This window comes from Pavona decussata, unplaced genomic scaffold (genome assembly GCF_977016875.1).
Source record: "Pavona decussata unplaced genomic scaffold, jaPavDecu1.1 SCAFFOLD_158, whole genome shotgun sequence".
NCBI lineage: Eukaryota > Metazoa > Cnidaria > Anthozoa > Scleractinia > Agariciidae > Pavona > Pavona decussata.
This window is the reverse complement of record NW_028145570.1, coordinates 239,061-251,930: the sequence shown is the minus strand read 5'-3', so window position 1 is coordinate 251,930 and position 12,870 is coordinate 239,061. Positions and strand designations below refer to the sequence as shown.

Here is a 12,870-nt window from a genome sequence, read left to right as displayed (position 1 = left end):
ATGAATCCAAGATGGATGGATAAACAGATGCATAACCACACATGCAATGATAGACTGCAAGCAGCCACTCTTTTGCTCGAAAATCCACAGGGGAGAACACAAAACTGACCAAGCACGATATTCAAGGGGTGAATGGCGAAGCTGCAAGTCACGAGTCAAGGCTTTACATGCTCACTCAGTTGTGGATTTTCGAGCAAAAGAGAGACTGCTCACAGTCTAATGCAATAAGTGAGCAATGCGGTAATGAGTAAATACATGAATGAGTGAGTAAACAAACATGGAATGAATGGATGCCCCTAACACTCTCTTCACCAAGAAATAGACAATGAACGTCAAATGGGCACAAGTGACACTTTAGGCAAGAATTTGTTACCACTGGTCAGCTACCACTAGGCACTCAAGCTCACATCTTGACCATTTTTTTTTTTTTTACCCTAGCAGAGAGCGAATTTCTCCCAAACACTGACTCTTCCCACAATTAATGAATTTTAAAATAGGAGATACACACTCATAAATTATTAAATAATTTATTACAAACTGGGATTTTTTGCTATGTAGAATATTTTGTACAAAGAGTAAATCTGGAAGGGAGGTTCAATCCTTAGAAACTATCAACAGGTTCTAGGTGGCGTTCTCGAAAGAACTGGTGTCTTTGACGATCAACTGAGTCATTTTTGGGAGCGAAAAATGAAGTGATGGCAGCAGTTCCTTGCGCTGCTTGATCTCCATCATCGTCATCATCATCCCTGAAATATGTGAAAAAGTTTACCTGTTCAAAGTCTTGATAAAACAGCCTTCCATCACACCACAAGAAGGGGTACAAAATGGAAATGTTACATCTTGCCACGTAGAAGTGGTACACTGGTTAGACTGATTAAACTCAAATGGGTCTCAAAAAAGGCACGTAATATGAGACAGAAAATCTTATTCCAAATGTCAAGCAAGTAAAAAGTATGCAATATGTTTGAAAAATAGACATGCTTATTTGGGGCAATTTCAATTATTTCAAGGCAACGGTCGCACTGATCAGTAGCAATAATCCAGTCAATTACAAAATTCTGACTGATTCATTTCCTACCACTTGTGACAATCTGCCTTGAGGTATAAGCCTCTTCAAATAAGCTCTGCTCCAGAATTTAAGTACTCCAAACTAGAGCCACATTGCTGTGGTTGACTGTGGCACTAATTCATGAGGTGTCAGGAGCAGTGCTTTTTCAAGTAACTTTGGAAGAAAAGCATCTTTTTGTGAGTCACTGCACAAAATATCACATACAGCAATTTTGGGTGGACACACAGCTATATAATTTAGATTGAAAATAATTTTCCATATTCGATGTTGCATTGTGTGTCCAAGCATTTATGTTACTATTATGTTACTCACCAATGCACTGCAACTGCTTTACTGTCCAAGATATTGCTGCAAGTTGACCAGCTGAATCGAACTAGTTGTGGAAAGCCAAACACCTTGTCTGTGGATTCAGCTAACCACTTTTTGGTGTTAGGATCTACAATGAATGAAAACAATAATTTTAGGACTTTTAATATTAGCAGGTGTTAACTGGGACATTTATACAGCCAACTCCCTTTACTGCGGGCACCCTCAGGACTGCAAATTAATTAGTGTCCTTAACAACGAGAGTCCGTAATAGAAGGAATCTACATGTACATGAAACTTTCAGTCGAAAGTCTGTGATTTATTTTTGCCAGGGATTTAGTTGCTGTCATATTATCAGGGTGTCCGTAATATAGAGAGGTGTCCACAAGGCGATAGTTGACTGCAGTGTGTCTAGCAATAACAATTGAGGTCACAATTACAGAGAAGACAGCATGGCTAAAACCGTTAAGGCACTGGGTTTGGAGTTTCCTAGCTCTGCTAAAACTGCTAGCAGGGGTTGTTCCATGGTTCTCATGAGTTCACTTCATTTTTAACATACTACTTTCAAAATTATAAAATCATTAATTTCAATATTAAATATGTTTGTTTGGTAAAGTTTGAATGCTCTGCCCAATGAAACCTTATGCTACAAACCAAATGATTCATTTTTCATATTTACTAATGCATTACATACTGTTGTTTGCACAACCCAAGGCTGCTGCCTATATATCAGGAGCCTGGTAGCCTTGGGCTCTGAGCACCTAAATTCTTTACAGCAACACCTAACACTTCATGAAATTTTTCTTAGTGCCATTTACCTGAGGGGTACCCAGAACCATGTTCTCTGCTGAATTCAATGTTTTCAGGATATTTCCATTCTTTGAGTACTCTGTCTCGGGCAACCTAGAATTACACGTAAATATTAATAAAAAAATATAAAAAACAAACCTGTGGTAATTAAGCTAGAGCAGTTTTCACTTGAATGTAGAAAGTACGTAATTTACATTTGCTTTGATTTTACTTTACTATGCCCTGTGATTGGCCAAGGCAAAACTTGCACCGCGCTATCAACCAATGAGAATTAACACCAATCAGAGGTGAATTCTTGCATGTACTTTCCTGCACTTTATGCCAGTTACATGTATTTACTTCAAATTCCAATTGGTTTGTATGCTGTTTTAATACAGCTCTTGCGATTGATCAGAGTAATTACTTTGGTTTTGGTTTTACAACACTCAATGGGGTAAATTCAATAACTCAATAAAGCCTATGGGTTTGAGTCCATGCAAGCCCTATTATAATGCTCCTTTTCAGTTGTAGGAGAGAATTTCTTACCTTTGCGCAAATACTTGCTGCACTGACGACAGGAAACTTGGCATCAGCCTTTGGGGTAACAGTAATCTGAATTCCAGGAAATATCTTCTGAAGTTTGTCTTGGTATTTTTCTGCTACTCCAACAGTGTCAACATAGATCTAAAATATTCCAAGTCAGTGGGTGTTGTACTCAGATAAATCTCCTCGGGTCTGTATTTAAATTTGATGGGTTGGGAGGGGGGGGGGGGGGGGGATGGCAGATGGCAGTGGCCTTCAGTATCATAGGAAATGGTACACAACTCTATGCCAACTAAGAAAAGGATGCCTCAAACTGTCAAGAAACAAATAAAAACCAATAACAACAATGACTCTTACCAACCATAAATTAGACACCTATTAATGTTAAGCAGCAGAAGGTGGGGATTTTCCTTAGTTTCAAATGCACCACTGCAGCGCATTAATGTTGACAGGCAAAAGAGTCAATAAACGTTATTGAAAATTTGTTTAAAGCCCACTAAAATGGGCAAAAGTTCCTATTATGGGCAGATAGTTAAGGTCAAATCCTCCACCTTAATGCCTGGCCTCCAACCCACCACTAAAAAGCTGAATATACAGGTGCATTAAGATAACATCAGTAAATGCTCTCTAAAGAATCAGTTTAGTTACAGTGCTACATATCATGTTAGTTTATCATGTTAGTTTTTTGAGCACTTTCAGATACCTTCTATGACTTTCCACTGATTTCCCTTTCAGCTGGCCAATCAAAACAAAAGAGCTGTGCAAGCTGGTGTGACTGCCTCAACTCCCGGATTTTACTGAGCCAATTAAAACAGAAGCCATACAAAAAATTGTCACATGGCAACAGTACTGCACACACCACTATAAAGTATGGACTAGGGAAAATGCCCTTTCCAAGAAATGTAGAGTACTCTACATAGCAGAATAAAATAAAGTGCACACTTCACCTCATGTACATTGATGTTGTTTGTCAGAAGAAGGTTGATCAAACCAATGGCTGTATCATGAGACACCTCATTCAGACTGTACTTTGTCCTTTCAAAATAATAATTATGTTTCAAAGATAAGATCATATAAATGAAAGACTATAATCAGAGGCTCATCAGTGCTCAAGTGCCTAAATCCCATTTTCATAGCACGAAGCAGCCAGTAGTTACCCCCCCCCCCCCACTAGTATATGAACAGCACACCTGTACCCTAGGAAACGGGGGACATCTGCATACATGTAATTCTTCTCTCCCTTTGATGGCATGCTTGGCTATTGCAAAGTTTAATAATTGCAGCATTTTGTATGATTTTTGCCTGATAGTCTAATGTTATGCATTACACCTGTGAAGAGCATGAGTTTGGAGAACCACACTACAATTTGCACTGACCAGCCTCAAACAAAAAGTATTCTGATCTTCTACTGAAGAATTTATCATCGAAAGTGCGATGTGCTGATTGCTACACCATACATGCCTCCACACTTCCTTGTTTGGTTGTTATGGAAAATATCCATTACACCCCTCGCCCCCAAGTGCTCTTTTTGGGATTGATCCCCTTCCACCCATCCCTTTGGAAATTCTAATTTCGAATCATACTTTCCTCCAAAATTTTTGGCCTTCATCACACCCCTCCCTCTTGCATTTTCCAATGATCTATCAATCCATGGTGTTGGAATGGATATTTTCACCAGTGGCCAGCAGCTACAATGTAGCTGTTGAGGCCAGTAACTTTGGGTACTAAAGTGTGACATCACATATATTTGAATAATTTCCTGAAATTAAGGAATTTATTAAGATGATCAGCAAGAGAGTGGTGAAAAATGCATGCAGGGTTTTCATTAAGAATGGGAGTAGCAGGAGAATACTGAAAAGTAACAGGAGAATTATTATGAAAGGGCAAAACTCTCACAGGAAACAAGCAAAATTTATCTGGAGAATTCTGTGTAGTAACCAGAGAATTCTTCAATCTCCGATGCCTAATGAACACCCTTTGCATGCTTGCCAAAAAACAGTATCTTATTGCAATTTGGGGGGAGATGTTGGTACTGTTATGCTCTGATGATTTGTATGGAGTTTTGAGCGTAACAGTGCTTATATCTCCACCCCCACCTCCCACCCGCAAAAAAAATTGCAACAAGATGCTCATTAATGACAAGCAGGCATTTTTCATCATGCTCTTTCAGAATACCTCAATAAATCCCATAATATCATAAATTTAGTTTTTTGCGACGTCATCACTAAAGGACTCTATAATGGAGATAGCCAGCTACTTGGAGTTGTGAAAATGACTGTACAAGACATCAAGAACCACACATTTGCAATATTTTGCAATGTAAATAGCTCCCATAAATATACAACAAGAACATAAATTCCCAATCTTGCTTGATTACCAACGATAATTTTTTTCAAAAAACAGTACCTGAAGCCTTACCTTCTAAGCATACTCTTGGACAGGTAGTTTGGTGATAAAATGTTTATAGCCCAACCCATGAACTCTTTGTTTTCATCGATGATTTTAAAAATTTCCTCGCGCTGCTCCTCTGTTAATGTTTTAGAATCTAAGAAATGAAACAAGAGCCTCTCTATGATTACCTACAAACTTGGATCTTGGAAGGAAAGGTTAGAAGGGAATGTATATCCGTAGCGCTAGAATCAATTGAAATGTTAAGTGTGCTTAAGAGGGATTTTTTTTACTAGTGCAGAGTGATGTACCTTAATGATGAAATAGCTTCAGACCATCTGAGCCTGGTAGAAACAGTTTGTGATTTGTAATGCATTGTCCAAATATTGATGTCACTCTTACACTGTATACCAAAGACATCTCTTATCCATCACCAAGTTATCATTGAAGACTACTGTAAAATGTGATCTACTTCCCTAACCTTGGCCCAAAATGGGATATTTTCTTAAGCCCTGGAACCCCTCCCAGAGTAATATCCCCCCCCCCACCTCTTTCCTTTAGCCCTCATTATACAAAATTCTACTGCAGGAGCTCCATGACATAGGAAACAGGACCTCTTTGTACTTCATGCAGTGGAGGAAATTCACTGATACCAATCTCCTGTATTGAGTGTTAATTGAGGAGTGGAGGTGTCCGGGTAGAAGGGGGCTGCAGAGAGGTTTTACAAATGGTACAAACCGGCCATGGGCCTTCCCTTCCAGACGCCATATTGATTTGTGTTTTAATTTTCAGTCTGGGATTTTCTTACCTGCTAATCCAAGATTTTTCACCTCTTCTGCTTTTGACAGTGGATAATAGCAGATTCCATAAACCATAGGTCCTAAAATTCCAACGTAAACTTCTGTAAGCTGAAAACCCTAAGAACTCAAATTTAAGCTTATAAGCTTCAAATTCGACTAAAATTGACAAACGTTGGCTCTTTTTACCAAGAACAGGGCCTCGACCCGCTTCATCAATTCCAACACAACATGGTTCGGATAAAGTTGTTTCTGGGATGACAGATTTTAGAGTCAAATTTTGTGAATTATTTTCGTAAGATTCGAGATCCATGTTAAATTGTCAAGTGACGAGTTTTGCCGACTGTATTTTCGCGCCCTGGTGGCTGGCGCTTCAAAAACATGAAGTCGAGGCCGAGCCGAATCCGGCGAATCCGCTACGATTACCGATAGACCACCGAAGAATTCCGAAAGTTTATCGACCTGTCGACTGAAAGTTTTAAAAATCGCGCGGGATTTGATCAAAACAGGAAAGGTTTTGCGGCCAAACACTTCTGAACTAAACATCGTAATGGAAGACATGAACGGCCTCACATCTTGTGAAGAAGAGGTTTTGCATTTGTTTCAGAAGTACGACAAATCGAGACCAACAGTCCACGAAGCAATGAGTGATGCTGAGCAACTCAACAACATCTTCACATCTCGCCCTGCATCTTTGATCGTCGAGTGTAGATCGGTGACAGCAGTTGCAAATCATCTGTGTTTCGTTCCTGACAATCCACTAGCTGCGGAGGTTCAAGTGAACTCCTTGCTTCCTTACCTATCCTCGTCTTGTTGCTGGATTCGGTCGCTGGCTTGCAGTCTGTTGAGAGTTTTTGCTTCGGGACTGGACCCGAGAGGACAGCACTTTGAAACACAGAGTAAGAGAAGATATGATGTCGAGGTTTAGGTGAAGTAAAGTTATTGTTGCTGGTAGATCTTCTTTATGCTCAAAATTTAGATTAGTGCAATTGCCATTTCCAATTTTACTGACTTTTGACTCCAAGGTGAGGGGGAATCCCCTCTGCAAATCCCCATTGACTTCTGGCTGTTAGACTCAGCTGTGGTCTTTCAGAGAATCACGCCAAGCCAACCACATGCTAGCACTGAGGGTGTTCACAGCAAGGCTCAATGGTTTCATTCATTTTTATTTATTTATTTATTTATTTATTTTTGTAATTTGTCTGTTCTTTTATCTATTGGCCAGCCTTTTGGCAAGTATTTTAGCAGTGCAGTTTTGTGTCACATTTGTTTGGTCATGGCTCATTATGCAATAAAATGTTCAGAAGTAACTGTTGCCTTTACTTCTTTTTCCTGATTATCTAGTCACAATAATATGCAAGAATCTTCAAACCACATATGAAGAATCTCTGACTGACTCAGATGAAAGGTCAGTGTACTAGATTTCCAGTTTTCCAGATAAACAAGAATTGTTGAATCATAATACTGAACTAGCCCACTGTTCTTTTTTTCAATCACCAATGGTGTTTCCTTCAGAATTGAACAGTTATGTGGAAATATGCCTGCTAGCAAGGCTTTCTTTTTGCCCTTTCTGCTTTTGTCTTATGATTTTTTCAATAAAATTATTATTTATACTTGCTGGTAATATGGTTATGTGCATATGACTATTACCGTAGAAGAGAAAAACCTTAAAATAGTTATAAGAGAAACCATAAATGTAGTTGCAATGAAAAAGATGAAACGGCTAAGGGAAAGCTCTGCTATAGGCTATTACTTTGTGTTACAAGTTGTGCTGGGTTGCATGTTTTACATAGACACTCGCACATATGTTTGTTAAGCACAAGGGGTGCACGGAAAAAGGCCATAAGTGACTTTTGATGCAAGGTCAAATTATCCTTTCATTTCACAAGCAAATACCATCAATTCAACTCTCTTGAAACGACAACCCTAATTAATGGGGCACGACAAAGTGCTCGCTTATGGGAGGTGGTTGTTTACAGGAAAGATCAACAAAATAAGCCTAATACTGGATCTATTAATTAATTAATGACACAAGAATAGTACGTTATCAGCTAAAATTACGCAAATAGGCGGACTGTTCATTGCTTTAAACTGTGCATATCTGTGCAACAGTATTGGACTGATGGTTACACTAGAACTCAAGTACATGAACCAATCCTTGTTGATAATATAATTTTCCTTCACACAGGTTTCAGCTTTGTCAGGTGATAGCCTGTTCTTCACTTTGCTCCATTACCATTTCCTGCGCTGCTCTTCTTCCTCTCAGTGCAGTCAAGTTTGTCCTTCTAACTTTACGAACAATTCTAAACATACTGAGCAATCCTGCCAAGTGTACAAGTGCATTTCTTTACCAGGTAATTGGAATTTTGATTGGGATGCTCTGCGTAGAGTTTGAAATCTAAAGCATATTTCAGATCTTTTCCCTATTTTCATGCATTTTGTAAGCCAACAAAGCAGTTTTACGTTTCCACTTATGGACAGTTGGCCGCCTTCCCTAGACTCCCCCAGGGGAAAGCTCTCATATAAAATGGCCCCTGGGATGACGGAGATTTTGAAACAAACACCTAAACTGTATGGCAGGTGCTCCTCAAATTTTTATTTATTTTATTTTTTTTTTTTTTGGGGGGGGGGATGGGGAGTGCACTCTGCCAACCTCTTGACACTCCTACTGATTTTTAGACTTTCTTGCCCATTTCAGATCAAAACTGTTATTCTTACTGGCCATTTTCAAACCTGACCCATAAATGGATGCCCCCCCCCCCCCCCCCCTGTAAACACGATGCATAAAAAGAGTTATGTGCAAGCACTAGGGTAACCCTCTTGCTAAGGGTAACCCTTGCGCTAGGGTTACCCTCCCTCCTTGTAAACAGGCCCCTAATATTATTATAGTTTAGAGTGTCTAAGTTAATTCTCCGCCATTTTTATGGCAACAGGTAGCATTGGATGGACTGGCCAAACTTCTCAAATGTCCTGCGACGTGGGGCGTTTTATCAGTGCTAGAGAAACAAGACACAGTGACAGAGTATTTGCACATTTTTCTTGACCACTCATCATCTAAAGATAAAGTTGGTGACGACCTTACAGTGGCGAGGATGCTTGACGTGCTTGATAATACCGATGTACTGGACACGGTGTTAAACTTGCCTGACAAGCAAGAGGTTGGAAAGTTACTGAAACAGCTACTGGAGTTGTTACCTCCTATTACTTTGTCAAGTGGTAAGTTTAAGACAAAATCAACAGCTGTTTCCTACATTAGACAATCACCGTAAATGAAAGAGCAGAAAGAGAAGCCCAAGCGTAAGTGCTAACCCGCCACAGGGCCCGCATTTAACTCCAGTCTCTGTAGCACACATTACTGAAGTCATAAATCCTAGTATTAGCGTCTGGGGAGCTTATTTCAAGTTTTATAAGAAGTTGTAAGTAGACGCTCTGTGGTCAAACGGACGTTTATACACCTCAGAGGACAAAGAGAGGCAATGTGGAGTGAAGTTTCTTATGAAAGAAACATCACAACGGCAGCAGCTTGGCCTCAAATCACCAACCTTCAGACTGACAAGAAAGTTGTTGAAAAACCCCGCCTCCACAAGAGTCTTTACTAATTTTTGTGTATGTGCTTGCGGTACATAGTTATTTCACAAAACTTTTCCCAGAGAAACAAACTCTGGTAAAGAGTGACGCAAGTCACTGTGGAGCACGATACTACAGTTGCTTTCGTCTCTGTCTTCAGGCGTTTGTAAAATTATTAGATAACGTTGTTGTAATATCGTCCACGTGTTTGCCTTCAGGTCCTCCGCTCCTGAACGTACGATGGACATCATTGAGCATTATTTACAGACTGCTTCAACTTGTTAAAACTCAAGACGTTTCAAACCTGGACAGTTTGTTCGACAGAGCGTGTTGCGACCCCGAGCAAATAAGCAGACTTCACACTGTTATAAGGGACACATTCACAGCTTCAGCGTTTTGAAATTCGACAATACCGTGACCGTGATTTCGCGTTCCGTCCTTGGCTTACGTAAGTTGACGTATCGATAATTATGACATAAGAGGGATTTATAGTTCGCGCGAGAGAAGTAAACATATCCACGACTTTCAATCCCGGCGAGAGCAGCACAAATATATGTTGGCTTGTTCTGCTGATGGGATCCTTCGTTTTGTCCGAGTGGTGACTACCACCTTTCTTCTACTTGAAGTATCATTTCTTGCCGGTTTGAGTACAAGTGCAGGTCACAAAACTAAAGGAAACGATCACCAAAGACAAAATGCCCTGGTGTATCAACAAATTCTCTTTACTGGTACCTTAAGAGATATATGTAGAGAAGTAACGAGAATGTGCATGTTGATGTCATTAAATGCTCTAAGAGATAGTGGCCTGCGTCGCAGACGGACTATAACCCCTGGTATAAATTACCGGCGGCGCAGGCTAAAGGTCGGCACAGACGAAGGGACTAGTCTCCGCGTCTAGTCCCGGGGACCAAGTCCCTTCGTGTGAACTACTCATTTTCATCAAAAAATTTAGTCGCAGGGACTGGTCCCTGCGACTTGTCCCACGAATTGAAACCGTGTTTGAATTCGTGGGGACTTGTCGCCTCCAATTATGCTGGTCCCTGCGTGTGAACTGTTCGTGGGACAAGTCCCTGCGACCAAATCAAAATAAACCAATTGCTGATCAGTATTTTCGCTCCCATAACCCCTTACGAACTCCGTTTCCGTAGTATACCGAACACGAAAAAGAAAAAAACGTTTTGGAAATTGTAAATGACTGACTAATTTTAGAGATCGGCAATGTGCTGTTTTATTGACGTGTACATGTATTTCAATGTTTTGCGGTTTTAAAATGTAGTAACTTCGGTTTCACTGGTTAGGACCACTCCTTTTTCGTCTCTACGTTTCCCTGAATTTCAGTGAAGGCGTCCCAAATTTTGCTATTTCGATGTGTAACAGATCCCTGCGTGTAAACCCTTAAAGGGACTTGTCCCCGCGACTTGTCCCATCGTGTAAACCAGTCCCTGAAACAAGTCCCTGCGAGGAAGACGAGGAAAATAGCATGGCTAATTTCTTGAAAGCTTTTAAATATCTACAGATGTTAAAGAATGAACTAAATCACTTGATTTAAGGTCACAGGGTGAAATCTTCTCCGTTGTTTGGCGGGTTAAACGATGCTGTACCGACCCCACCCAGGAAGAAAACGGACGAGAGCGTTCGGCTACAGGTAGGGTCCTCTGGTAAGGATAGGACTTCGCATTGTGCCTGCTACAGCCTGCGCATACGTAAAGGCCGATTTTAGACGGTACAACTTTTGCTTACGACTGTCGCATGCGATTTCTAGAGCGCGCTCTGCTCGCGTCATGCAAAAGATCGAACACAATTCTCGTTGTCGTAGGATTTTAAAATCTTACGACAATTTTTTGTGACGTACATGACAGTCGTAAGCGAGTTGTAGGTTTGATTTACACGAAACAAGTCGTACCGTGGAAATCGCCCATTTAAACGTGGTAGGATTTTTTACGTGAAGGCAAATTTTGAAGGACGAATTATATCAATATAGCCAAGGAAGCATTTTATGCTATGTCATTTTCTTTTGGCTATGTGCATTGTGTTCCCATCCTAGGTAAATTGTTGGAAGCGAAGTCCGTCCGATACCCTCGTTTGTAAATTGTGGATTTTCCCCATCAGCCCCACACTCTCAAAATGTGGTGGAACCCTCGCTTTACCGACACTCGCTTATTATGAACAGTTGTGTTTGTCCCAATGGAATATTCAGTCCGTCTGGCTAAACCACAAGATGAAAATGTTATGTGTTAGTGTTGAGCAAAGTTAGACTTTTTGTAAATGATGATTACGTTGGCAGTCGCCTGAAACATGACTCAAAAATGAATGAATGTAACGACACATGTTTTCAAAGACTAACTGACTGTGAGGTTTATTCTGAGTGCCTATCGTCCGGGTTCCACTGTAATCTCTTTAGTCTGTGGACGAAATCGTGAAGTGTTACCATTCAAACTGAAAATTACTAAGCATTACGTTCCCATAGTGCTAGACAAAAAGACAGCAGGTTTCTTCCTCTTGAAATTTTCGGAGGGAAATTGCGAAAGCGTGGATTCTCGCACGCGCGCGAGCCACTCACGACTTCCAGACTTTCCTTCGAAAGACCACGCGACAACGCAAAAAATATTGAATGTTTTGCAGTCTACAAATGGTGCGCATTGTGCTGTGTAATTGTGCTGTACAACGTAGTTCCTGGCTTTAGATTTATTCTGTGAGCGTGACCATTGAATCTAGCAATTCTTTTCGATGTTACATTTCGTTTTCCACTATTCTTATGATGGGGTTTTTAGAATAAATTCCTCCCGGTTTCGAACTCATCGGAACTATACTTAGGAATGAAAAGGTTATACAAGCAAGAAATTTACGCCCGATAGAAAGATTTTCAGATGCTCTGGGATACGAACCGCCACCCATGTGCAAAGGTCACTGGTGCATGCGACAGGAAGACGAAAGCGTTTAGAGTATCTGTTTTTTCAGCGAATAAGCGCATTTTCTTAAAGTCGCTGTAATTAATTATTTTTTCGCTAACGATATTTCATACATGTTTTCAATCGTACCAGAAAGCTTTCGTGATATTTTTACGATATCTCACCCTCCCCAGGCCAAGACGCAAGCGGTTTCGTTTTGATAAAGGTCACATTTTGAAGTTTATCAATGAACGTGGAATTTTTGAACATCCCCTTGATCTGGCTATCGAAAACGTGAGGGCGAGAATATTTTCCCAACCATATTTGGCAAATTCGAGATGAACAGATTCAAGGTGCGAGTTCTGTTGTATTTTTTTGAGCGTGTGGAGTCCTGTGATGGAGAAATCTCAGGGATTACGTCCCAAAGCTTGATGTGTGATAATCAAACCGGACAGATTTGTCCCTTCTTCTGCGACCGTCGCCATGGCAACGCAAAGAGGAGCGGCGTTGTTATAACGTCATT

General features: G+C 40.5%; 2 protein-coding genes across 2 annotated transcripts; one reads left to right on the top strand and one right to left on the bottom strand.

Annotated features, from left to right (window-relative positions):
• Positions 1-511: 511 nt before the first annotated feature.
• Positions 512-6,311, bottom strand: LOC146464970 (ribonuclease H2 subunit A-like). The gene is made up of 8 exons (XM_085129073.1): positions 6,082-6,311; positions 5,904-5,975; positions 5,126-5,252; positions 3,655-3,742; positions 2,711-2,848; positions 2,194-2,278; positions 1,382-1,505; positions 512-746 (listed from the first exon to the last, which is right to left on the bottom strand). Exons 1-8 carry the CDS (start codon positions 6,203-6,205, stop codon positions 602-604), a joined length of 903 nt encoding a protein of 300 aa, XP_084985199.1. The 5' UTR covers positions 6,206-6,311; the 3' UTR covers positions 512-601.
• LOC146464969 (uncharacterized) lies at positions 6,289-12,769 on the top strand. The gene is made up of 5 exons (XM_085129072.1): positions 6,289-6,791; positions 7,237-7,300; positions 8,081-8,246; positions 8,826-9,108; positions 9,678-12,769. Exons 1-5 carry the CDS (start codon positions 6,443-6,445, stop codon positions 9,857-9,859), a joined length of 1,044 nt encoding a protein of 347 aa, XP_084985198.1. The 5' UTR covers positions 6,289-6,442; the 3' UTR covers positions 9,860-12,769.
• Positions 12,770-12,870: the final 101 nt, after the last annotated feature.

Coding starts and splice junctions, on each gene's coding strand:
- LOC146464970 (XM_085129073.1), bottom strand. CDS start 6,205: ATGGATCTCGAATCTTACGAAAATAATTCACAAAATTTGACTCTAAAA. Junction 2,279..2,710: donor CAGCAAGTATTTGCGCAAAG/GTAAGAAATTCT, acceptor GTGTAATTCTAG/GTTGCCCGAGACAGAGTACT. Junction 1,506..2,193: donor TGGTTCTGGGTACCCCTCAG/GTAAATGGCACT, acceptor CATTCATTGTAG/ATCCTAACACCAAAAAGTGG.
- LOC146464969 (XM_085129072.1), top strand. CDS start 6,443: ATGGAAGACATGAACGGCCTCACATCTTGTGAAGAAGAGGTTTTGCAT. Junction 6,792..7,236: donor ACAGCACTTTGAAACACAGA/GTAAGAGAAGAT, acceptor CTGATTATCTAG/TCACAATAATATGCAAGAAT. Junction 8,247..8,825: donor CAAGTGCATTTCTTTACCAG/GTAATTGGAATT, acceptor TTATGGCAACAG/GTAGCATTGGATGGACTGGC.